General features: G+C 45.1%; 1 protein-coding gene across 2 annotated transcripts; it reads left to right on the forward strand.

Moving 5' to 3' along the window:
• The first annotated feature begins 5,919 nt into the window (after positions 1 to 5,919).
• On the forward strand, positions 5,920 to 24,226 carry LOC309345270 (cytochrome P450 4B1-like). 2 transcript variants are annotated; one of them, XM_081868262.1, is made up of 12 exons: positions 5,923 to 6,234; positions 7,734 to 7,875; positions 8,775 to 8,819; positions 9,345 to 9,472; positions 10,657 to 10,787; positions 11,850 to 12,001; positions 20,020 to 20,126; positions 20,308 to 20,498; positions 21,123 to 21,256; positions 22,105 to 22,169; positions 23,233 to 23,315; positions 23,646 to 24,226. In XM_081868262.1, the coding sequence occupies exons 1-12, from the start codon at positions 6,037 to 6,039 to the stop codon at positions 23,812 to 23,814; spliced, it is 1,545 nt and encodes a 514-aa protein (XP_081724388.1). In that variant the 5' UTR covers positions 5,923 to 6,036; the 3' UTR covers positions 23,815 to 24,226. The 2 variants fall into 2 exon arrangements, with proteins under 2 accessions (XP_081724389.1, XP_081724388.1); XM_081868263.1 differs by lacking the exon at positions 23,646 to 24,226 and having other exon boundaries at positions 5,920 to 6,234; positions 22,105 to 22,209.

A 24,226-nucleotide genomic window follows, 5' to 3' on the forward strand; every position in this document is an offset into this window, starting at 1 on the left:
GCCTTCTTAGAAATATTTATTTCCTGAACTATGGAATATAAATTACTATGATAAGAGAAGAATGTAATAAATCTAGAAGTTGCAAATAAGAAAAAAATATCATATTTGTTGGGTTGAAATAAACGACAGACGAGTGGTGGGTGTCATATGGGAGGCATCTCCCGAGCATGTCTCGGGGAGTCTTTTTTATTGAATATTACAGCATTGCCACATATGTGCTTGTTGCTGATTGGTTAACACAAGTACAAAGCAAAGGTTGCATATAAACATTAATCACCAATAGATTAAAAGCTGGGAAAGGGAACACAGAACTAGACAGGCATGGAAACCTCCTTATTAAACTATAACTAGTGATTGATATAGCAAGACTTAAACTATTACTCGGTGATTAATATATGGCATTCATCCGTAGATGTGGTCAACCAAGCACTAAGAACAGGTCAAACTAAGAACAAGTCAGAATGCAATGTTTTCATGAACTCATGGTGAACTGAACATTCTAGGGTGATATGCAGAAACAAAACTTTCCTTCACATATAGACTTCTTGTACAACTTATGGAAATATATTAACCATTTTTTTAAAAGGTTAACCAAGCAATTTAAATTTACACACACTACCATATAAATAAAACAATAATTTTATAGAAAAGGAGACACTTTTTAGATATAACCCATGTATTTTTTCCTTTCTTGAGCTAACCTAACCTCAGCTGGGAGCCCATGGCTTAGTCCAATAGCAGGGCCTTGAAGAGCTCCAAGCTGCTAACTTCCTTCAACCAAACCTAGAGCAGTGCTCTTTTCCACCTTGGGTAGCCAGAAGTTGTTGGACTAAAACTCCCATCATCCTTGACCATTGACTAAGGTGATGGAAGATTATGGGATCTGTGATCCAACATCATCTGGGGATCCAAGGTGGAAGCAGGCTGAAACTTGGCACTCTGTCCTCATGAAAATCCATAATATTAGTGCCATTTTTTCCCTAGCATACAAATGTATGTAATTTTGTCTAATATGTATATTTTTCCAAAGCAATGTCATTAACAGAATGTGTTGTTCGGTTTCATTTTCACAAATATATGCATTTTTATGCACAATTTACTTCAGTGTATGTTAGAGAATTACACCACAAAATTCGAAGAAGGGCAAATTTTGAATAATGCGCTTTGTTTCTTGTATCATTTCAGAGATTGTTTATTGTTCTTTTAAAAAAAAATTTTTTTTAAAGGAAACTGAATCCAATAGGTCCCCTATCACTATTGGGGAATTTGCAGCTACTGGTACTGACTTTAGTTCCTGAGGGGAGACTGGCTCATGGGATGCCTCTGGCTAGATAGACCCTTTTCCAAAAGTATAGGATTCAGTCCATGCAGATGATGAGGGAAGCCCAACTCAAGCAGGGGTTGGCTGACAACATTTATTCAAACTGGAAACATTTGCCATTTCTCAGTAGAAACAAAAGTTGAACAAAATAAGAGGCAAATGTAAAAGCCAAAGAATATCTTCTTCCCTATGAGAAGTTTAAAATCTGCCTCAAATGTCCTTCTCTATACCAGTCCTCCTTGAGGCTACTGTGATACAGTGGTACCTTGGTTTGCAATCGTTTTGGATTACAACCACGTCAAACCTGGAAGTGTGTGTACCTTTTTTTGGATTACAACCCCCCCCTTTTTTGGATTGCAACCAATTTTGGGGGGGAGGCACCATTGACGAAAGCGCGTCTTGGATTAAAACCTGTTTTGATTTACAACCGGACCTCCAGAACGGATTATGGTTGTAAACCAAGGTACCACTGTATCTTCTTTGAATATCAGGTAATTCTGGATGTACTAGATAGTTCCCCTGATAAAATACTTAAGCACCCTACATGCGGCTAGTAAAACAACATTTCCCAATAACAGTGATCTGGATCCAGCTCTGAAGGGAGGGAAAGGTGAGGATAGAGCGCCAATCAGAGCATTTGGGTAGAGGTTCAAGCAATTCCCATATAACTACAGCACCAGGGGCCACAAAGTTGTTCTGGCATTTTGAGACAGCACTGTCAACAGAACCAGAAACCTTTCAGGACTTATTCTCGATAGTGAGCAAAACAAAGCAGCGGGCAGCTGGCAATGGAGAATCTAATTAATCCCTTGTGGTCCTGGCTCCCCAGGAGTTTCTCTCGGTTTTTCTATTGGACTGTGGCATTGATCTTCACCTGTGTGGCTCTGAAAGCCATCCAGCTATTTCAGATAAGGCAGAAACTGATCAAGGGTTTCAGGAGTTTCCCAGGACCTCCCAGCCACTGGCTGTATGGCCATATCCACATGGTAAGGGAATCTCTGACTTTCCTGGTGAGATGTTGGGTCTCTCTTTGTAAAACTGTGTTTCTCAATAAGGAACTGAAAATTGACTGAATGTTGTGTTACCAGTCACCATCCAGTTGTGCCTAAACTGTAAGGCAATCATTATGAAACTAAGAAACTTTATTTGGTGTAGTGCATTAGTAAATGAAGTTAAAAGGATCATACAAAGATTGTGCAACATACTCATGTAGGAATGTAGAATGGCCAGCCTCTGGGACGTAACTCCTGGCACTTTGTGAACGGAGCGCTGTCAACAAGGGGCTGCAACCACCCCCCATCCAAAGCAGGGTAAGTGGCCATTTCAGGCCCAATCGCAGAGCCCTCCAACCCTGTGCGAAGCCAGTAGCTATGGTGTAAAAGAACATACTTGACAAGACAGCAATCTAAGGAAGAAAATGGCCACAACTTTACATTTGATGGGCTATCCCGCCCTGCCATGCAGCCAGCTTGGGAATATAGAATGGCTAGCATCTGGGACATGATTCCTGGCACCTTGTGAATGTAGGGATGCCCATGAGGGGCTGCAACAGGGAAAGCAGGGTAAGGGGCCATTGTGGGGCCAGTTACAGCACACTCCACCCCTGTATGAAGCCAATACCTATGGTGTACCAGAACAAACCTGACAAGGCAACAATCCGGGGGGTGGGGGTGGCCACAACTTTATTGATTACAGGTGTAGGTAGCTCAGGAAGGCTGGAGGGCTGAAATTTTGAACAGGGTAATACCATGTATTGTGGCCTCCCCAAGTTGATAATCTGTAGTCACACATTCAACCTCTACTCCCCAGCTCCCATATTTGGCATTCAACTCTTTGCATTTGTGATGGATCTGTTTCTCGTATCCAATGTTACCTAAAACTGGGGAAAGTTCTGCAGATTTGCACCCACGAAGGAGCATAAGCAAACAAAAACTTTATTTAATTGCTGTACAATTTGGTGGTTGTTTTTTCTTCTTAAAATTTGAGTTCAATGGCTTATTCATGCTTAACCAGTGTATGTTCTTCTACATCTGAGAGGTTGAAATGAAATTGATAAGGGGAGGCCAAAGCAGAACAGAAAGAAAGCAGGTTTAAAAATTGATTAATGATTCAGATGAAACCTGAGGGGAAAACAGCTTGTAAAGTCAAATAAACAAGAATTCCTAGCCCTACCCTTGCTCATCCAAACCTGCCCCTTTTTACTGCCCCTGTGGGAGAAGGTATGAAAGCCAGTTAACCACAGCTCCACGCTGTGCCAAGTTTCCTGGATGAGAATAATATCAAAGCCAGTTAAGAAGTTGCAAATAAGAAAAATTATAATATTGACTTCTTGTACACCTTATGGATATGTATTAACCTTTTTTTATAAAAGGTTAACTAAGCAATCTAAATCTGCAAACACTACCATATGAATAAAACAATAATTTTATAGTAAAGGAGACACTTTTTAGATATTTTAGATATTTTTCCTTTCTTGAGCTAACCTAACCCCAGCTGGGAGCCCAATGCATGCAGTGCTTCTTAGGGTGGCTTAGACCAGTAGCAGGGCCACAAATAGCTCCAAGCTGCTAACTTCCTCCAACCAAACCTAGAGCAGTGCTCTTTTCCACCTTGGATAGCCAGAAGTTGTTGGACTACAACTCCCATCATCCTTGACCATTGACTAAGATGGCGGAAGATTATGGGAGTTGTGATCCAACATCATCTGGGGATCCAGGGTGGAAGAACATTGAAAATTCATCAACACTTTAGTGCTGATTTCTCCTAACATGCAAATATATGTAGTTTTGTCTTATACGCACAATATAGTTTCATTAATAGAATGTTTTGTTCTTCTATTTTCACCAATACATGCATTTTTATGCATACATGCTGGAGAACTAAACTGCAAAATTTGGAAAAGGACAAATTTTGAAGGATGGCCGTTTTGGTTCTTGTATCATTTCAGAAACTGTGAACTGTTTCAGTTTTTCATTAAATGGAAATTATGTCCCCTATCAGTATTGGGGAATTTGTGGCTACCAGTATAAAGACTTCAGTTCCTGAACATCCAATGCTATTTGAACTCTTATCATTTCTATAAAATAGAGGAGATTTTATCCACAGACAAATACCAATTAAGGAATGATGCTACTGGATAGAATCACTACGTGATTTGCAAGCGATCAAATCCTCTAAATCAGAGGTAGTCAACCTTTTTATACCTACCACCCACGAATGCATCTTTCTTGATGGTAAAATTTCCTTACCACCCACCAGTGCTTGATGGAAGGAGGATTCAGCTTGTGCCGTAGAACCCCCTACCGCCTACCTAGAATCCTGAAATGCCCACTAGTGCAGTGGGCGGTAGGGACCAGGTTGACAACCCCTGCTCTAAATGCTCTACTTGGTTCCCTCTTCTAAAAACGGTCCATTTTAGAGCCAGTTACCTGTCAAATCTCCAGCCAGACTCCCTAAGATTTGCTTTTCCTGAGCTGCATTTTCAAGCTATGCCCTCCGTCGTCCTAGATGGATGATTTAACAGGATACCATACGAAGACACACTCTGTATATGTGGGCAACTGCAAGTGGAAGATTTACTGGACAGTCGTATCTTGGAAGTCGATCAGCTTAGTTCCTGAATGTTTTGGCTCCCGAACATCACAAACCCGGAAGTGACTGTTCCGGTTTGCAAACTATTTTTGGAAGTGGAACGTCCAGTGGGGCTTCTGCAGCTTCTGATTGGCTACAGGAGCTTCCTGCAGTTAATCAGAAGCCACACTTTGGTTTTTGAACATTTTGGAAGTGGAACGGACTTCCAGAATGGATTCCATTCAACTTCCAAGGTACGACTGTATTGCCCACGATACATTGGACCCAGGAGGTGATTCCTCACCTTGCTGTCCATACAGGAAAGCTGTCTCTCCCCACCAGAGAAGGTCCTATGATTCATAAAGTTGCTCTTTACTCATAAAGTTACTCTGATTCATAAAGTTACTCTTTTTGCTCTGGTGGCCAAAAAGATCAGAAAGAAGACTCTGGATGATATAGCAGTGAACTGTAAGGGAGATGCTGAGATCTAAATAGAGACTATTATTTGTGGCGCAAGACCCCTTTTGCTTGAATTTATTTTTGATTCAGATTTGTCATGGTCAATGGCTAGTACAATAAAGTTATTTGGATTTGCAGTTTCTGAAGGGAGACTGGTTCAGGAGATGCCTCTGGCTTGATAGACCCTTTTCCAGAAGCCCAACTCAAGCAGGGGTTGGCGGACAATATTTATGCAAACTGGAAGCAGCTGCTATTGCTCAGTAGAAACACTGCACAAAATAAGAGGCAAACGTAAAACCGCAAGAATATTTTCTTCTCTATCAATTGCCCTTCTCTATATCACTCCTCCCTGAAGTCACTGTGATATCTTCTTTGAATATCAGTGAATTCTGGGTGTACCAGTACATTATTACCCTGCATGCAGTTAATTAAAACAACATTTCCCAATAACAGTGATCTGGTCCAGCTCTGAAGTGAGGAAAAGGGGAGGATTCAGCACCCAGCGGGTGAAACTAATTAGAGTGTATGGGTGGAGGTTTAAGCAGTTCCCAGATTCCTGCAGCACCAGCTGCCAGAAAGTTGTTCTGGTAATTTAATGCAGCACACAAGACAAAGCCAGCAAAACAGCAAATCTTTTGAGGACTTATTCTAGCTACTGGAGCAAAGCAAGCACCAGGCAGCTGGTTATGGAAATTGTAATCAATATCTTGTGGTCCTGGCTACCGGCTAGTCCCTCTCGGTTTTTCTATTGGACTGTGGCATTGATCTTCACCTGTGTGGCTCTGAAAGCCATCCACCTATTTCAGACAAGGCAGAAACTGATCAAGGGTTTCAGGAGTTTCCCAGGACCTCCCAGCCACTGGCTGTATGGCCATATCCACATGGTAAGGGAATCTCTGACTTTCCTGGTGAGATGTTGGGTCTCTCTTTGTAAAACTGTGTTTCTCAATAAGGAACTGAAAATTGACTGAATGTTGTGTTACCAGTCACCATCCAGTTGTGCCTAAACTGTAAGGCAATCATTATGAAACTAAAAAACTTTATTTGGTGTAGTGCATTAGTAAATGAAGTTAAAAGGATCATACAAAGATTGTGCAACATACTCATGGCATTAGCTTATTAACTGCTGATATAGCTGTTTTCTTAAACCCACAAGTGAAGCTATTACCACACTATCACACTATTACCACACTATCAAAGCTATTGAGAAACTAGGAAAGTGTTGCAGGACTAACCATAAACAGGGATAAATTTGGTTTTTGTTGTTGTTGGCATGCAAAGACTACATCAGGAACACAGAAAGATAGATGAAATCAATGGATTTAAACTTTATGATGTGACAGAATAATTACTTTCTTGCCGAGTGTTTTCTCAGCTTCATGTCACATTCTGAAAGGATATTGTCTATCAAATGTGCTGCTTCATTAATGTTGTCATTCAGTCTGCTGGCACCTGCAAGGCAGCTGGCTTGGGGACGGTTGTGCGGGTTCAGGAGACTGGGCTCCACTCATTGGCTGCACATGATTCGACAGTTGGAACTTTAGATTTGGCCAAGGAATCTACATTAGCTAGTTGCTGGGACGTGACTCCTGGCACCTTCTGAATGGAGGACCGACAACAAGGGGCCACAACTGCTGCCCACTAGGAGCAGCGTACACGGCCATTGTGGGCCTAGTCATAGCACCCTCCCTACTGTGTGAAGGCAATAGCTATGCTGTAAAGGAATATACTTGACAAGACAACAATTTGGGAGGGGGGAAGGCCACAACTTTATTGATTACAGGTGTAGGTAGACTTTGGTTCACATGTATATCCATTTCATTTTCCTGTTGGAGTGCTGAAATTTTGAACAGGGCATTGCCACGTATTGTGGCCTCCCCAATATGCTGATCTCTAGTTCCATTTTCAACCTCTACTCCCTGACTCCCATATTTGGCATGCAACAGTTTGCATTTGTGATGGACCTCTTTCTCTTCTCCAATTTTACCTAAAGTTGAAGAATGATTCACAGATTCAGGCATAAATATTATATTATAATTTTGTGTATAATGTTTCAATTTATTCCAACAAGAAAAAATCCTTTTCTTTGGTGGCTGTTTTTTTCTTCTTAACATTTATAGTTCAAAGGCTTATTCATGCTCAACCAGTGTGTGTTCTTCTACACCTGAGAGTCTGAAATGAAATTGATAAGGGGAGGCCAATTCAGAATAGAAAAAACAGGTTTAAAAAGACTGTGGTTTTAGGATTGAGCCAAGTGGGTGAATTATTCCTTTGTTACATATGCATCCCAGCTTAAAGTTATACACTATTACATTACTTGATTATCTGTTTTCACCCTGAACTAAACATTTAATTGCAATCGGTAAATTGGTTACCGATACAGATGAAACCTGAGGAAGAATTCCTGAACGCAGCTGCATGGACAGAAAAGTACCCGCACTGTTATCCACGTTGGTATGGAAATTTCTTGGCTTTCCTGTCCATTAACCACCCTGAATATGCAAAGGCCGTGTACAGCAGAGGCGGTAAGAAATTTGTATCTTATGTCCCTCTCACCGTGCAGTTACATGAATACAGTGGTACTTCAGGTTAAGTACTTAATTCATTCCGGAGGTCCGTTCTTAACCTGAAACTGTTCTTAACCTGAAGCACCACTTTAGCTAATGGGGCCTCCTGCTGCCGCCACACCACCGGAGCAAGATTTCTGTTCTTATCCTGAAGCAAAGTTCTTAACCTGAAGCATTATTTCTGGGTTAGCGGAGTCTGTAACCTGCAGCGTATGTAACCCGAGGTACCACTGTATGCTGAAGGCTCTCAAAATTATTCATGCAGTAAGTTGCACTGCTCTTTGTAAGGCAAGAAATAAATGTAAGTGATTCATATTTCAAGGCCCTCCTAAAGCAACCTTCCCCAACCTGGTGCCTTCAAGATGTTTTGAACTCCAACTCCCATCGGTCCCTCACTGCCAGGCAAAGCACTCCCAGCTCCCAGCTCTAGTTCTACCCAAGCCTTTAATGCTCAAATCAGATTGGTAGAGAAGGCACATTGCAGACTACAAAATTCAACAGGTTCATTAGAGAACTGGATATTTCATTTTGGAAATTGGGGGAAGCAGAACTATTTGCCCAACAAATGGCTGGAGTCCCCAAGGCTGGGCAGGGAAATGGTCACACCTTGGAGTAAGCTGGGCCTGCAAAGGTTGTTCGTCTTTATCCGCATGTGCAAAGATGTGGGAGTGTGCACTGGATCTGGCTGCTGAAAAGCAAGGAGAGGCAAGTGAGGGAACTCTGGGTGCCCATTGGAATCCCCTAGATTCAGGCAACAGAGTACAATTTAGCAAATTAATCATTTAAATTTATTCTCATAAATAGTTCTTTACCATCTCATGCTATAATCATTTTATCTCATTTATTACACTATTCAGATCCTAAACCTCTTATAACACAGGACTTCCTAATTCCATGGATTGGTATGTATTTTCTCTCATTAATTTCATGTATTCCTGTGATATTCTTGTATCGAGCATATACATATATTCTCAGCTTTCAAAGTTCAAACTTCCTTTGGGAAGCTGCTAGTATTTGTTAAGCTGGTGCCTTCCCCACTGGTGCCTTCCAGGAGGCTTCAGTGCCAGCTTTATTCCTTTGGCCAACTGATTTCTGCCCATTTTGCTCAGAAATCAGACTCTATAGTATGTTTCCCTACAATCTCAAAAGTCTGTCCTTATAGAGTCTGCGAAGATGGACTTCTCGGGTTATAAGGAAATATACACACTGCATTCCATGCTTCAGAAATCCTTTAGTAGGTAAATAGATTTTTAACTTGAATTGTTCCAGCAATTAAGTGCCTACTTCAATGGGTCAAATATAGTGCTATAAACCCTGTCATCTGTGGTGGATAATTTACCATGTGACCCTGACCCTGGTGTATGTGCCTATGAAAGACAACATTATCTTGGGCTTCTGTTCCTCATTTTCCTTCCTTTCCCTGGCAGGAAGGGGGCTTCTCATTCTGAATGGGCCAAAGTGGCAGCAGCACAGGAAACTGCTGACTCCTGGATTCCATTACAATATTCTGAAGCCTTATGTGACTCTTATGGCAGAATCAGTCAAGGAGATGCTGGTAAGAAACCCCATTGCTACTTTCAGGAGGTCAGCTCCAGTCTAAGAAGTTGCTCATCCACCTTCATGTTCTCAGTCCTGCTTTGAGCAGACTCAGAGGGCCTTTAATTTCTCTTTTTCTTTGACTTGAAAACCTCCTCTGATATACCACAAAGATTTTTTGGAAAAGTTTGAGTCAGAAGCCCCCATCAAAGTGTGAAGCTAGTTGAGCAGCCCTTTGGGTTGCAGGCAATGAGTTTGCAGCAGTATCGAATTCTAATATTCCTTCATAAACCTGTGAACCTTAATATTGTCTTAATTAGTTCATCCACATTTTCAGGACAGACAGATGCTGACTACCATTAGCTTTCTCTGTGGAATATTTAAATGCATCACTTTGAAGGGTTGTGCAGTGTTATATTAGCTAGAATTGTATGTCAAAATCGTGTTTACTTCCTCTTCCGTAACACAAAGTTCCTTTGAAAAGTTTGAGTCTGGAGTACCTATTAAAGTATGAGGCTAGTTGAGCAGTCCTTTATATTGCAGGCAATGACTTTTGCAGGAGCAAATACATTTTCCCCCAATGTCTAGTTATGACACACGAACTCTCTCTCCCTCTCTCTGTCTGTCTGATGCTTCCTCATTCTTCTCCACATCTCCCCTGAATCAAAAGGCTTTATGTGTGTCCTTGAGATACGCTTACCAGGCAGTAGAGCAGGGGTCAGCAACCTTTTTCAGCTGTGAGCTGGTCCATTGTCCCTCAGACCATGTGGTGGGTCGGACTATTTTTTTGGGAGGTGGGTGAACGAATTCCTATGCCCCACAAATAACCCAGAGATGCATTTTAAATAAAAGCACACATTCTACTCATGTAAAAACACACTGATTTCTGGACCGTCCCTGGGCCAGATTTAGAAGGCGATTGGGCTGCATCCGGCCCCCGGGCCTTAGGTTGCCTACCCCTGCAGTGGAGGAAGCTGCTTAGCAGGCGGTGGTGACTGATGCCCATTGGGACTAGGAGGATAGAAGGCAAAGAGGCCATCAGTAAGTGAAGCCAGAGCTAATGACAGGCAGAGCCAACCAGTCCTACTTTAATCCCTATTCCCTGCTGAGTTCTACAAATGCAACATCGTATCTAATAATGAATCATCTAATCATTCAGGAGACTTCTCTATACTCATTTCTTTCCCTTTCCTAAAATATTAGGATGTATGGGGAAAGCTGGTACTCAGCAACCCCACAGCATCAGTGGAGATGTTCAAATATGTCAGTCTGATGACTCTTGATACTATTATGAAATGTGCCTTCAGCTACCAGAAAAATGCTGAGACAGACAGGTCAGTATAAAATCCCTATTTCAGAGAAGGTGGGAGTCCCAGACAGATATAGACCTTCTTTTCTGTGTCATGCGCTAGGAGTGTCATGAGAAGCAAGCCCAAGATTGCAGTCACCTCTGCGCTCTGCATATGGTTAAGGAAGCCATTCAGGATGATGGACATCACTACATCTTTTGGGAGTAAATTCTATAGTTTAACTGTGCGAAGAAATACTTTCGTTTGTCTGTGATGAATCTTCCAACTGTCAGCTTCAATGGATGACCCTGGGTTCCTTCCTCTAGCCCCTGGACCAATTTGTTTGTTCTTATTGTGAGATAACCAGCCTCATATAACCAGCATGCTTGGGTCTAATTAATGCATGAAGGGGTTAAGGCCATAGAGTAAGCTGTCCTGCCAGGCTTAGCTCACCATGGAAGGTACCAGGTAATCAGAAACTAATCAGCAGCCAGTGCAGTCAGGCCAGAATTTGTGCAATATGCTCAAAACATGTTACCCTGGTGAGCTTCAAGGCCGCCAAACAGATGTCAAAGAGATAAACAACTACCTGACATTCAGAAGACATCTTAAGGCAGCCCTGTTCAGGGAAGATTTTAATATGTAACACTGTACTGTTTTTAACACTTGATTGGGAGCGGCCCAGAGTGGCTGGGGAAACTCAGCCAGATGGGCGGGGTATAAATAATAAATTATTATTATTATTATTATTCACCAGCTGAAGTTTCTGAAACTGTCTTCAGAGGTAGTCCTATACATAAGGTGTTGCAATAATTGAACATAGAGGTAGCCAGAGTATAGACAATGGAAATAAGGCTATCGCTGTCCAGATTGGAGTGCAGCTGGGCTGCCAGCCAAAGCTGATTGAGGACACTACAGGCCACCAAGGCTGCCAGAAATACCCCCAAACTATGTACCCACTCCATCACAATCCATCTAGTCTAGGGAACCATGCACCAACAGTACCTCAGACTTATCTGGATTGATCATCAGCTTGTTGGCTCTTACACAGTCATCTGATCTTTGTTTTTTGTGTTTATATTGGTTTCCATTTCTCACTGTCCACAGAGAAAACTCCTATATTCAAACTGTTTTTGATCTTGGGTTCCTGGCTTATCAGAGACTGAAAACACCATTGCATCACAATGATTTCATTTACTGGTTGAGCTCCAAAGGGCGTCAGTTTTACAAAGCTTGCAAAATAGCCCACCATCACACAGGTATGTATTTTTTACTTCCTGGCAACAACTTTTTCTTCCTGCTTCCCCTCCTCCTCTTCTTCTGAGCTAATATATAATTGTATTTCCTAATAAAAAAAATCAAAATAAAAAAAAATATATTGTTTCAGTACCATTTGGAAAATTAAAAACTGTAAGTGTATGATGCACTTGAAAAACAAGACATTTAAAAAAATAATAATTTAACAATGGTCTTATTATAATAGAGAGACTAGAAATGAAAAAAGTTGAAGCAAAATTAAGAAAACACATACTGCCTCCTCCTTTCCAACTCAACTTCTCTAGTTATGTGCTCAATCATTTATATAAGGAGAAAGGACTTTCTATTTATAAGAAGTAAAATTTTATAAATGAAATTGTCAGGGAACTGCCATCAGTGCCGGAGGGAGAGAACAAAAGCCAGAGGAATTCCAGAGAGCGTCCAGGGATCGGGAGAAGCAGCCCATCTTCTGGGAATCAGCGTGGGAGAGAATCCAGTGGAGAAGGGGGGCAGATGCGGGAAGCGGCGAGGCAGTCCCATGACTCCTTGCCTGGGACCAGCGGGGAGAGTAGGGGTCCTCTGTTGCCTACGCCCTCCTTGCGCAGAAGGCTCCTTTCGCGCAGAGAGAGTAGGAGGAGACTAGGTGTCAAAGAGCTTCTTTGCTGGAAGAAGTTTAAGAAACGCCCACTGACGGATTCTGCCAGCGATTGAGTCAGCCACGGGTGAGTGGCTGTCCGGACAGAAAAGGTTCACTTAGGCAACCCAGCCCGGTGTTGGCACCCAGCCGGGGAGCTAATCACCGGCTTACGCACGAGCAACCCCTAGAACCATTACAGCAATCCATCAGTCCCGTCCCTGACGTTGCTTGTGCGCAGCCCCGGAGAGGCAGCACGATGAGCCAAACATAGCCGGCTCGAGAGACAGAGGAAGAAGCCATGGTGCGATGTCTGGTTGAGAGGAACCGAGACCTGGAGGCACATGTCGCTACCCTGTCAGCGCGGCTGGAGGAGAGGCGGGCTCAGGATGCACAGGTCAGAGCCACCCCGTTAGGGAGGAAGGTCCCGGGGCTGGTAAACAAGTTTGGTGGAAAGCCCCAAGACTACAATGCTTTCCGAACGGAAATTCAATACGCTTTGGAATTGAAGAAAAATGACTTTGCTGATGACAGGGAGAGGGTGGCTTACATTGTTGGACATCTGCAGGATGGGGCGCGTGAATGGATCAGGCCCTTAATGGCAACGGGGAATGATGCGTTGAAAGATCTTAAGAAATTCTACCAGGCAATGGACGCGATGTTCTCCAGCGAGGTTGAGCAAAGCGTGACACAGAGGGAGCTGATGGGGTGCAAGCAGGGGAGCCTGTCCGTCAGAAACTACTGGTCGCGTTTTGCGATGTTAGTCCACAAGCTCGGGTGGGATCTGGACTCTGAACCAATACAAATGCTGTGTGAAGCGGGTTTGGACCCCGAAGTGAAAGACGAGTTGTCCAGAGCGCCCCGCCCGCGGTCGATGGATGAACTCACAAAGACTGTGCTTGCGATCGGTGTACGCCAGGAAGCGCGGGCTCAGGAGAAGCGGGAGATAAGGGTGGAACGTTTCCATGGCAACCGCATTCCTGAGATGCCGAGGGAGCCCTCCCAGGCGGTGGAGCTGATGGAAATTGATGGAATGCGCACACGTGAAGTTTCAAATGCTGGTGAAGGCCAGAAAAGGGAGGGGAAGGAGTGGAAAACTACCAAGAAGTGTTTCCTCTGTCAGTGGCCAGGACATTTTGCAAAGGTCTGTCCTCAACGGAAAGCCTGGCAAGGCATGATGGGGGCTGCAGGCCACGACAAGAAGGGGGAGGAAGGGTCGGTGCAGGGAAACGACAAAGCCTGGCTGCCAACCAGCAGGGGCAGCAGCCAGGCCAGCAACAATAGAAGTGCCCCAGCCTGACCCTCCCAAGGCAGCTATAGCCATAGAAGTGGTGCTAGAACTCCCAAATGGGCACCCAGTCAAAGTGGAGGGTCTGCTGGATTCTGGCAGCTCATGTAATTTCTTCAGCAGAGACTTCGCTCTGGAGCACCAGCTCCACCTGTTGCCACTAGATTTTCCCTTGCAGGTGACCACCATCGATGGCAGGGAACTACTGGGAGGAGAAGTGACACACCAGACACCACCAATGCGGATGAATGTTTCCAGGCACACGGAAACCATTGCCTTTCACGTGGCCATGCTGGCAGGACCCCCAATAATACTGGGAATGAGCTGGCTGGCAATACATGACCCAGTGGTGTCATGGCATCAGCGGTCGCTCACCTTTGGGTCAGCTTACTGCTTAGAACACTGTCTGGGAGGGAAGGAACCAAGAATGACTGTGGCCAGGGTGGCTGGGGTGGCCATGGAGGGAAAAGGGCAGGTGCCACTACAATATGCTGATTTGAAGGAGGTCTTCAGAGAGAGGGAGGCAGACAGACTGCCGCCTCACAGGCCATTTGACTGCCAAATCAACCTGCTTCCAGGGGCTCCATTACCGGTGGGTAAGCTGTATGCCATGTCTGACCGGGAGATGCAGGAGTTGAGGCAGTTTATTGACAAGAACCTGAAGAGAGGTTTCATAAGGGAATCAAAGGCGGGGGGGGGGCAGTCCAGTGTTCTTTGTGGACAAAAAAGAGACTAATCAGACCAGATTAGTCGTGGATTACAGGGCCGTAAACTTGGTGTCAGAATCAGTGACTTTCCCAATGCCCAGGATTGACGATATTTTGACACGTGTGAGGTAGGGGAAGATTTTTACCAAGCTGGACCTCAGGGGGGCATACAATCTGATTAGGATAAGGGAGGGGGACGAATGGAAAATGACCATGTTCACCCCCCCGGGGGGGCTTTTGAGTACTTAGTCATGCCATTTGGATTACAATCGGGGTCTGCCTGCTTTCAAGCCTTCATGCACCATGTGTTGGGGCCCCTGCTGTACAAGAATTGCGTAGCCTTTTTGGATGACATCTTAATCTATTCGGACAATGAAACGCAACACGTCAGAGACGTCAGGGAGGTGCTACAGAGATTGAAGAAGCATCAGTTGTGGGTCAAGCTGGAAAAATGCCAATTCCACGCCAGGGAGGTCGAGTTCCTGGGGTATAGGTTATCAGACAAAGGACTGGCCATGGATCCGAGCAAGGTGAAGGCAGTGCTGGAATGGAAGGCCTCCATAAACAGGAAGGGTGTGCAGAGGTTCCTAGGCTTCAGCAACTTCTACAGGAAGTTCATAAAGAACTTCGCTCACTTGACAGCGCCCATAACGGATTGTCTTAGTAGCAAAAAGAAGTTCGCATGGACAGAGGATGCACAGCAATCTTTTGAAAAACTGAAGAAGGCGTTCGCCTCGGAAGAGCAGCTCCTGCACGTGGATCCGGAGAAGCCCATGAGACTGGAGACAGACGCGTCCAACCGCGCGATTGGAGCGGTACTTTTGCAGCCCAGGTCCAAGGAGAACTGGGGACCATGTGCCTTTTTCTCTAGGAAGCTGAGCAAGTCGGAGCAAAACTACATGGTGTATGACCGAGAACTGCTTGCAATCTATGTGGCATTTCGGCAATGGAGACATCTCTTGATATGGGCACGGCACAAGATCCAGGTCCGAACTGACCACAAGAACTTGGAATACTGGTGGACCGCGCAAGTGCTCAACCAGAGACAGATCAGATGGTCCCAGGAGTTCACCAAGTTTTTCTTCGAGATACGATACGTGCCGGGAGGGGAAAACGTAAGGGCAGATGCACTCTCCAGGAAACTGGAGTACATGGAAGGAGAGGGGCCAGGCACGTGTTCCCTGAGGACCGGTGGGTGTGGGGGGGAGCATTGGTTGGGAAACGAGAACTGGCAGGGCTCACCAGAGACAATGAGTTTGCTCAGACAAAAATCAGGCAGCTCAGGGATGGAAAGGAAGACAATGGAGGGTTTGAGGAAAAGGAAGGGCTACTGTACTATAAGGGGGCGCTGTATGTACCAGGGGAGACCTTGAGGGGGAAGGTACTTGGACAACTCCATGACAACCCAACAGCTGGGCACTTTGGACAGCACAAGACCATGCTACTTGTCACCAGGCAGTTCTGGTGGCCAAAGGTGAGGGAAGACGTACGAGAATATGTACAAGGGTGCGACCAATGCCAGAGGGCAAAAGGGGAAAGGACTGCCCCCGTGGGGCTACTGGAACCCTTACCTACACCGGAAAGGCCCTGGGAGGTGGTGTCCATTGATTTGATGACAGATCTGCCCAAGTCAAGGGGAAAGACAGCGGTCATGGTAGTGGTCGATCTACTGACTAAAATGTGCCATTTCGTAGCTTGCTCGCATGCAGCAACGGCAGAGGAGACAGCCAGGCTGTTTGTGGACCACATTTTTAGACTGCATGGAACCCCATTGAGGGTAATCTCGGATCGCGAGAAACAATTTACTTCCCTGTTCTGGCGGAGACTCATGAGCTTGCTACAGGTCGAGGTGAGCTTCTCAACGGCGAGGCACCCAGAAACCAACGGACAAGCCGAAAGAACGAACGGTATACTCCAGCAGTATATCTACTGCTATGTCAGCGAGAGGCAGAACGATTGGGTAGAGAAATTAGCTTTGGCTGAATTTGCGTACAATAACGCTGAACACGTGTCCATGGGAATGAGCCCTTTCATGAGCCCTTTTATGGGTGGTGCTTGGGGGGAATTGTCATCCCGCCACTCCTTGGTGTGTGGAGTGCCCCAGGGTGCGATACTCTCCCCAATGCTTTTTAACATCTTTATGCGCCCCCTCGCCCAGCTTGTCCAGAGTTTTGGGCTGGGCTGCCATCAGTATCCTGATGACACCCAACTCTATCTGTTGATGGATGGCCATCCTGACTCGGCCCCAGACACACTGATCAGATGCTTGGAAGCTGTGGCTGGATGGTTACGTGGGAGCCGGTTGAAGTTAAATCCTTCAAAGACAGAGGACCTCTGGCTGGGACGGGACGATATGGGATTGAGGGGGCAACTCCCATCTCTTGCGGGGATGCAATTAGTGCCAGCACCATCCGTTAAGAGTTTGGGTGTAATCTTCGATACCTCCCTCTCCATGGAGGCGCAGATTGCAGCTATAACAAAGGCAGCATTTTTTCATCTCCGCCAAGCTAAGCAGTTGGCTCCTTACCTCTGTCGCCCTGACCTAGCCACTGTGATCCACACAATGGTCACCTCCAGACTGGATTATTGTAACTCGCTCTACGTGGGGCTGCCCTTGAGACTGACCCAGAAACTCCAGCGGGTGCAGAATGCTGCAGCAAGACTCCTTACAGGGTCTTTGCTGCGAGATCACATTCATCCGGTGCTATACCAGCTGCACTGGCTCCCGGTGGCGTACAGGATTAGGTTTAAGGTCTGGTTTTAACCTTCAAAGCCCTATACGGCCTAGGACCCTCGTACCTACGGGACCGCCTCTCCTGGTATGCCCCACAGAGGAACTTACGGTCTTCAAATAAAAACATCTTGAAGGTCCCAGGCCACAGAGAGGTTAGGCTGGCCTCAACTAGAGCCAGGGCTTTTTCGGCTGCGGCTCCAACCTGGTGGAATGCTCTGTCACAAGAGACAAGGGCCCTGCAGGACTTGACATCTTTCCTCAGGGACTGCAAGACAGAGCTGTTCCACCAGGCCTTTGGTCAGGGCGCAGCCTGACTCCCTCCTTGGCAATCTTTACAAAACTTTAGTTTATGGTTGCCATCAATTTTGATTTTAATTAATTTTTATAATGTTTTTATAATGTTGCACTGTTTTAGTGTTGTTGGCCACCCTGAGCCTGACTTCGGCAAAGGAGGGCGGGATATAAATAAATTATTTTATTATTATTATTATTATTATTATTATTATTATTATTATTACGGGTGTCACCCCAGGGCCTTCCCAGGGCAGGGGGAGGAAGGATGGAGTGTACCTGCAGCTGAGCAATTTGTGGAGGAAATGGAGGCCTTACACCAGCAACTCAGGCTGAACTTGGAGCGGGCTAAGGAAGTTTACAAGAGGCAGGCAGGCAGACAGGCACCGTCGGGAGGGGGAGGCCATACGGGTGGGAGACCAGGTGTGGTTGTCATCCCAAGGGTTGCCCCTAAAGGGAGGGTGCAAGAAGTTGCAGCCTAGGCAGCTGGGGCCTTTTGAGGTAATACAGCAGGTTAACCCAGTGGCATTTAAACTCAAGTTGCCTGACAGCATGAAGATACATCCGGTGTTCCATAGGTCCCTACTTTCACCTTACAGGGAGGGGCGGGAATTCCCAGGACGGGAGGGAGAGGTTACCACCCACCCGCGGGTAGAGGAGAGGGAACACTGTAATGAAGCTACGGAAATACTCGATTCGAGGTGGCGAGGTCGCCAGGTAGAGTACTTGGTAGCCTGGGAGGGGGAACCTAGGTCTGAAAACACTTGGGTCCCTGCAGAATCAATCACTGATGGGTATCTGGTGGAAGAGTTTCATGGTTTGTTCCCTCCTAGATTCTGGGAGGAAGAATTTGGGTCCACAGATGACGAAGGGGACTTTGTGGGTTTTCCTGCATCTGAAGAGGAGGGAGGGGAGGTGTCCGAGGGAGAAGAATCAGACTGGGAGGTTCAACCAGCGAGAAGAGATCTGAGTGGATGGGAGGCTGGTTTTGAATCCTCAGAAGATGATGACAGTTCTTTCAGGGGATTCCCCGCATTGTCGGTTGAGGAGAGAGACGAGGTTGTATCGGAAGATCACGCCAGGGGTGGTGGGTGGGGTCCTGAGGAGGAGGTGGGTGTCAGGGAACTACCATCAGTGCCGGAGGGAGAGAGCAAAAGCCAGAGGGATTCCAGAGAGCATCCAAGGATCGGGAGAAGCAGCCCATCTTCTGGGGAAGAGAATCAGCGTAGCACCAGTGGAGAAGGGGGGCAGATGGGGGAAGCGGCGAGGCGGTCCCATGACTCCTTGCCTGGGACCAGCGGGGAGAGTAGGGGTCCTTCGTTGCCTACGCCCTCCTTGCGCAGAAGGCTTTCGTGCAGAGAGAGTAGGAGGAGACTAGGCGTCAAAGAGCTTCTTTGCTGGAAGAAGTTTAAGAAACGCCCACTGACGGATTCTGCCAGCGATTGAGTCAGCCATGGGTGAGTGGCTGTCCGGACAGAAAAGGTTCACTTAGGCAACCCAGCCCAGTGTTGGCACCCAGCCGGGGAGCTAAGCACCGGCTTATGCACGAGCAACCCCCAGAACCATTACAGAAATCTACCAGCACCTTGGCATTATATTTACCTCCCTATCAATTCCTCTCATACTTCCTAATAACATGAATTCTCTTTCTAGAACCCTAAAATCTGATCATTTGTCTAACATAATGAATATATCTTTCTTATACTTCTCAGAATTTTCATGAATGCAGCCAATTCAAAAATTTCTATCTGTCCCCAGAGAAATATTTCATTGTCCTTTCCCCACATCATTCCTGTTCGGGATTTCTCCCTGGATTTCTGGAGATCATGTAACCTTTACTGAATTGTTAAACATCCAAAGAAGTCAAAAGACCCTGAGGAAACCTGGGGGGGGGGGTGAAAGGACAGAATTTGCAATTGGATTCTCATCTTCCCTATATCCTGGGACGACTTCTCCTTTTTAGCTTTCTCCTGTGTGAAGCTTTAATCCCAACATGATAACTCTCTCTAAGAACATAGGAATAGCCTGCTGGATCAGGCCAATAGCCCATTCTAGTGCAGCATCCTTTCTCACAGTGGTCAACTAGATGCCGGTGGGAAACTAGGAAGCAGAACCTAAACACAAAAGAATTTCCCCCTCCTGTGGTTCCCAGAAACCAGCATTTGGAAGCCTTAATGCTCCCAACTGTGGACTGAAATTTGGACTGAAAACTGTTTAGCTCTTTAAGGTACTGATCATTCTAAGCTTCCTTTTCAGAGCTCAGCTAATAAAAGTATTTGTTACCCTAAGCATAACACAATCGAAATATATTTGCTTGCTTCTCATGTATAGCTTTATTCATTCCATACTGTATGTTTTCAATGCAGAGAAGGTAATAAGAGAGAGGAAGGATTCCCTCAAGAATGAGAAAGAGCTTGAAAAGATTCTGAAGAAGAGGCATTTGGACTTCCTGGATATTCTTCTTTGCGCAAAGGTGAACACTGTAGAAATAATGCACCTATGCCTGCCATGCTATATTGCTAAGGGCTTTTCCAGCCATCACTAACCTTCTTTGAAAGGTTTGATGTAAGCTGGGAGAGGGAGGAGGGTCTTGGAGAACTTTAAATATTGGATCTCACCAATCCTATAAAACACTATGTTCCCTGTGTGGTTAGGATGAAAATGGAAATTCATTGTCAGATGAAGACATACGTGCAGAAGTGGACACATTCATGTTCGAAGGTCATGATACCACAGCTAGTGGAATCTCTTGGCTCTTTTATTGTATGGCTCAGAACCCTGAACATCAGCAAAGATGCAGAGAGGAGATCATGGAGCTTGTTGGGCAACAGGAGGATATTCAATGGTCAGACTAAATTATTGTTCAACTTTAAATGTTTATTTCCTGCTTTATGGGTTTCTCAGAAATTAAGAGAAGATGAAGGGACAGCAACACTGCAGAGTGTTTTAGGGTCAGAGTACTCTGACTACAAGTCTCAGGTTCTTTAGGTTCCAGGGAAACAGGCCTGAACCCTATTTGCTACATCTTAATAAATGGTTAAAAAGGTAAAAGGTAAAGGTAAAGGACCCCTGACAGCTAAGTCCGGTCACAGATGACTCTGGGGTTGTGGCGCTCATCTCGCTTTACAGGCCGAGGGAGCCAGCATTTGTCTGCAGACAGTTTTTCCAGGTCATGTGGCCAGCATGACTAAGTTGCTTCTGGCACAACGGAACTCCGAAGCCAGAGCAGCGCACGGAAACGCCATTTACCTTTCCACCAGAGTGGTATCTATTTATCTACTTGCACTTTTGGGCGTGCTTTCAAACGGCTAGCAGGAGCTGGGACTGAGCAATGGGAGCTCACCCCATCGTGGGGATTCAAACTGCCGATTTTCTGATCGGCAAGCCCAAGGCAACCACAGCACCACCCGCGTCCCTTAATAAACGGTTATGAGACTTAAATCTGGAAATTTTGGGCTGTGTCTTTAAGGGACGACTTGGGAAAGATGACGTACAGCACCATGTGCATTAAGGAGAGTCTTCGGTTATACCCTCCAGTACCTCTTATAGCACGAGAAGTGAATTCTCCTGTGACTTTTGCTGATGGACGAACCTTACCAAAAGGTAGGCTTCCCCTCTCTTTCTTCTGCAGATTTCCTTGGAACTCATCCCTTCCTCTTCCATCTTGATTCTTACACGGTTCTCATTATTCAGTTCCACTGTCACTTCAACTTCCATCAAGGGTGGCTAACCTTTTGTGGTCGACATTCACCCTGCCAACTGTGATGCGGCCACCCCACACTCTTGCAGTGTGGTGTAGTGGTTAAGAGCAGTGGACTCGTAATTTGGTGAACTGGGTTCGATTCCCCGCTCCTCCACATGCAGCTGCTGGGTGACCTTGGGCCAGTCACGCTTCTCTGAAGTCTCTCAGCCCCACTCACCTCACAGAGTGTTTGTTGTGGGGGAGGAAGGGAAAGGAGAATGTTAGCTGCTTTGAGACTCCTTAGGGTAGTGATAAAGCGGGATATCAAATCCAAACTCTTCTTGCATGCACACACTCACATTCATGAACACAGGGAATATGTGGAGGACACACACAGATGTCACAGAGGTACACTGCTGACACAGAGGTACACAGCCGCTGTGTTCAGATGGACACTTTCTGGAGCTGCTAGGCCTTAGATGGACCATCTCTTGAGGCCCCACCTACACCTAAATGAATTCCTTGGGCAAACAAACAAATATTACATGACCAGGAAAGCACAGTCGTATGCTTTCCAGCTGCCTTCCTGTACTCTGTGCAGGATCATCCTGGTTATCAGTGCAACAACTCTGAAAATCTGCCTGTCTTTGCAGCAAGTTATTGAGAATGAATGTTTTGGTAAATGCCACTGGATGGCAATTAATTCTCATTACATAATATCACTGGTGACGAAATGATACTAGATGATGTCTCTTTCTTTTTTTCACAGGCTTTCTAACTATATTGGATATTTATGGTCTTCACAGAAATCCTGAGATTTGGGACAATCCTGAGGTAATAATAAAAGAAGAAAAGACTAAGCAAGACCTTTCTGGTGAGACTGAGAGAAGTTGACATGTTTTGAGAAAAAGATGGTGGAATAAGTGCCATAGACACATACATATTCTTTAAGAAAAGAGGCCAATTGTTTGTCACACTAACACTGTGTGATCAGATGTGTGGATTTATCCCAGTGTTTTGTTTTACCAGTTTCTTGCTTGTTTTACCTTACTAAACGCATCCGGACGTATTCCAGTTTGGAGGTGAGAAAGGCACATTTAGTCCAGTGCCCCATATCAATGCCAAACTATCTACCCCCTGATATGATATTAAGTGTCGAGCAGAAACTCTGATGTCAAGTTTAGAGTGTCCCTCTACAGAATTAGATAAGAACAGTAGAGGAATATACTGTACTAATTAAGCAGAGGGACAGGCCACATATTATGTGGTTATGATTCTTAAAATCTTGCTTAAGCGCTTACAAAATGGCAAAAATCTGTTGCGAAAAGAAAACCATTGCAAAAAAATATTGGCAAAGCTGCTGTGGAATCCTAATCCAGAAAACATTCCTAATCCACCTCAGAAGCTATGGAAGTATTCTGCCAAAACTCCACCCACCCACCAGTCCCTAAAGTGCTGCTTACAAAAACTGTGTAGGCTTCCCTCTCCGTTCAAAGAGCAACATCAGGAGCAACATCAGCACCACAGCAGGGGGGAAAGGTTAGCATTTCCCTCCCAAGCCCTGCAGGCCTGTTGCTGGTCAGACACCCCAATGACTGTGTACAGTTTTAAAAACACGCACACTGATGCAAATAACATCATGTCTCATTTGGACCAGGCATTTATAGATATGAAGGAATTTTCCTTCAGATTACATTGGGGAAAACATGTTGCTCAAAGTGCAGTCCTATAATCCTATACAGAACTAAGCCCCATGGAATTCAATGGGCATTATGGCCTGGTAAGTGGGTATAGAACAGTATTCTTTTTTGTGAATGCCCCCTTTTCCTTTAGCTCTTTTGCCACTATATCAGTTGCCATTCTAATCCAAAATTCCATGACTTATTTTCTGTTGTAGGAGTTTAATCCTCTAAGATTCTCCACAGAGAATTCAAAGCATCGCCACCCATATGCTTTCTTGCCTTTTTCTGCAGGGCCAAGGTAAATATTTTCTCACCTATACTTTGCACTGTTCCCTCCATAACAGGAGACTTTGACATTAATCTTCCATGAAAGACACAACTGTGTTCAAAGATTATAAAATTGTGGATGAGTCCACAGCAAGGCAGAATTAGCTGCCAGCATAAAACAATATATACTCAAAAGCCTAAAAGGGTAGGGCATACAAAGGAGAACAAAGATGGTGCCAGACATTCATTTCTGGGATGCGAAACCTAAAAGTGAAGGAGCAACCACCAAAAAGGCCCTGATTGGACCATCTGCAGAATGCTCTTCTGTTCATAATGTAATGTTGCCCTTTATTCTACTCAGGAACTGCATTGGACAGCAGTTTGCCATGAATGAGATGAAGATTGCTCTTGCATTGACCCTACTGCACTTTGAGCTTTTGCCTGATCCTGCCAACCTCCCGATTCCCATGCCGCAAATTGTCACCCGATCCATAAATGGGATATATCTGAAGCTGAAGGCTCTCCACTGATGGCTGCTGTTACCAGAGTAGTAATGCTTGCTTCTGGACTCTCAATTCCTGCCAATAAATATTTTTCTAAGAAGGTTTACAGGTAAATTACATATTTTAAAAACACAACAGATAGTCGTGACATATTAAGAAGTGTTCAGGACCCTTCCCACAGAACAGCTGATGTGGAATCAACTTATATATGAGGCTGTTAATTGTTAGAATTCCTGCTCCATTATTGCAGTCATGGGATTGCTGTCTATCACATAACGGTGTATGTTTTGACTCCACAGTGTGGGAAGTGACGGAGACAGGATGTTTGTGTTACGATTGTCCATTGTTTTTTCTCTTTGCTATCTGATGAGAAAGAGGAAGGAGCTAAGTCATAATGCTCCATATGTGTTTATATGTAAATAAATGTAGATTAGCCAAA

This window comes from Podarcis erhardii, assembly GCF_964252035.2.
Source record: "Podarcis erhardii genome assembly, chromosome: 6".
Taxonomy (NCBI): domain Eukaryota; kingdom Metazoa; phylum Chordata; class Lepidosauria; order Squamata; family Lacertidae; genus Podarcis; species Podarcis erhardii.

Excerpts from the sequence above, each read along its gene's own strand:
- LOC309345270 (XM_081868262.1), top strand. The coding sequence starts at position 6,037 with ATGGAAATTGTAATCAATATCTTGTGGTCCTGGCTACCGGCTAGTCCC. Across the intron at positions 9,473-10,656 it reads AATCAGTCAAGGAGATGCTG|GATGTATGGGGAAAGCTGGT; the intron begins GTAAGAAACCCC and ends CTAAAATATTAG. Across the intron at positions 23,316-23,645 it reads CCTTTTTCTGCAGGGCCAAG|GAACTGCATTGGACAGCAGT; the intron begins GTAAATATTTTC and ends TATTCTACTCAG.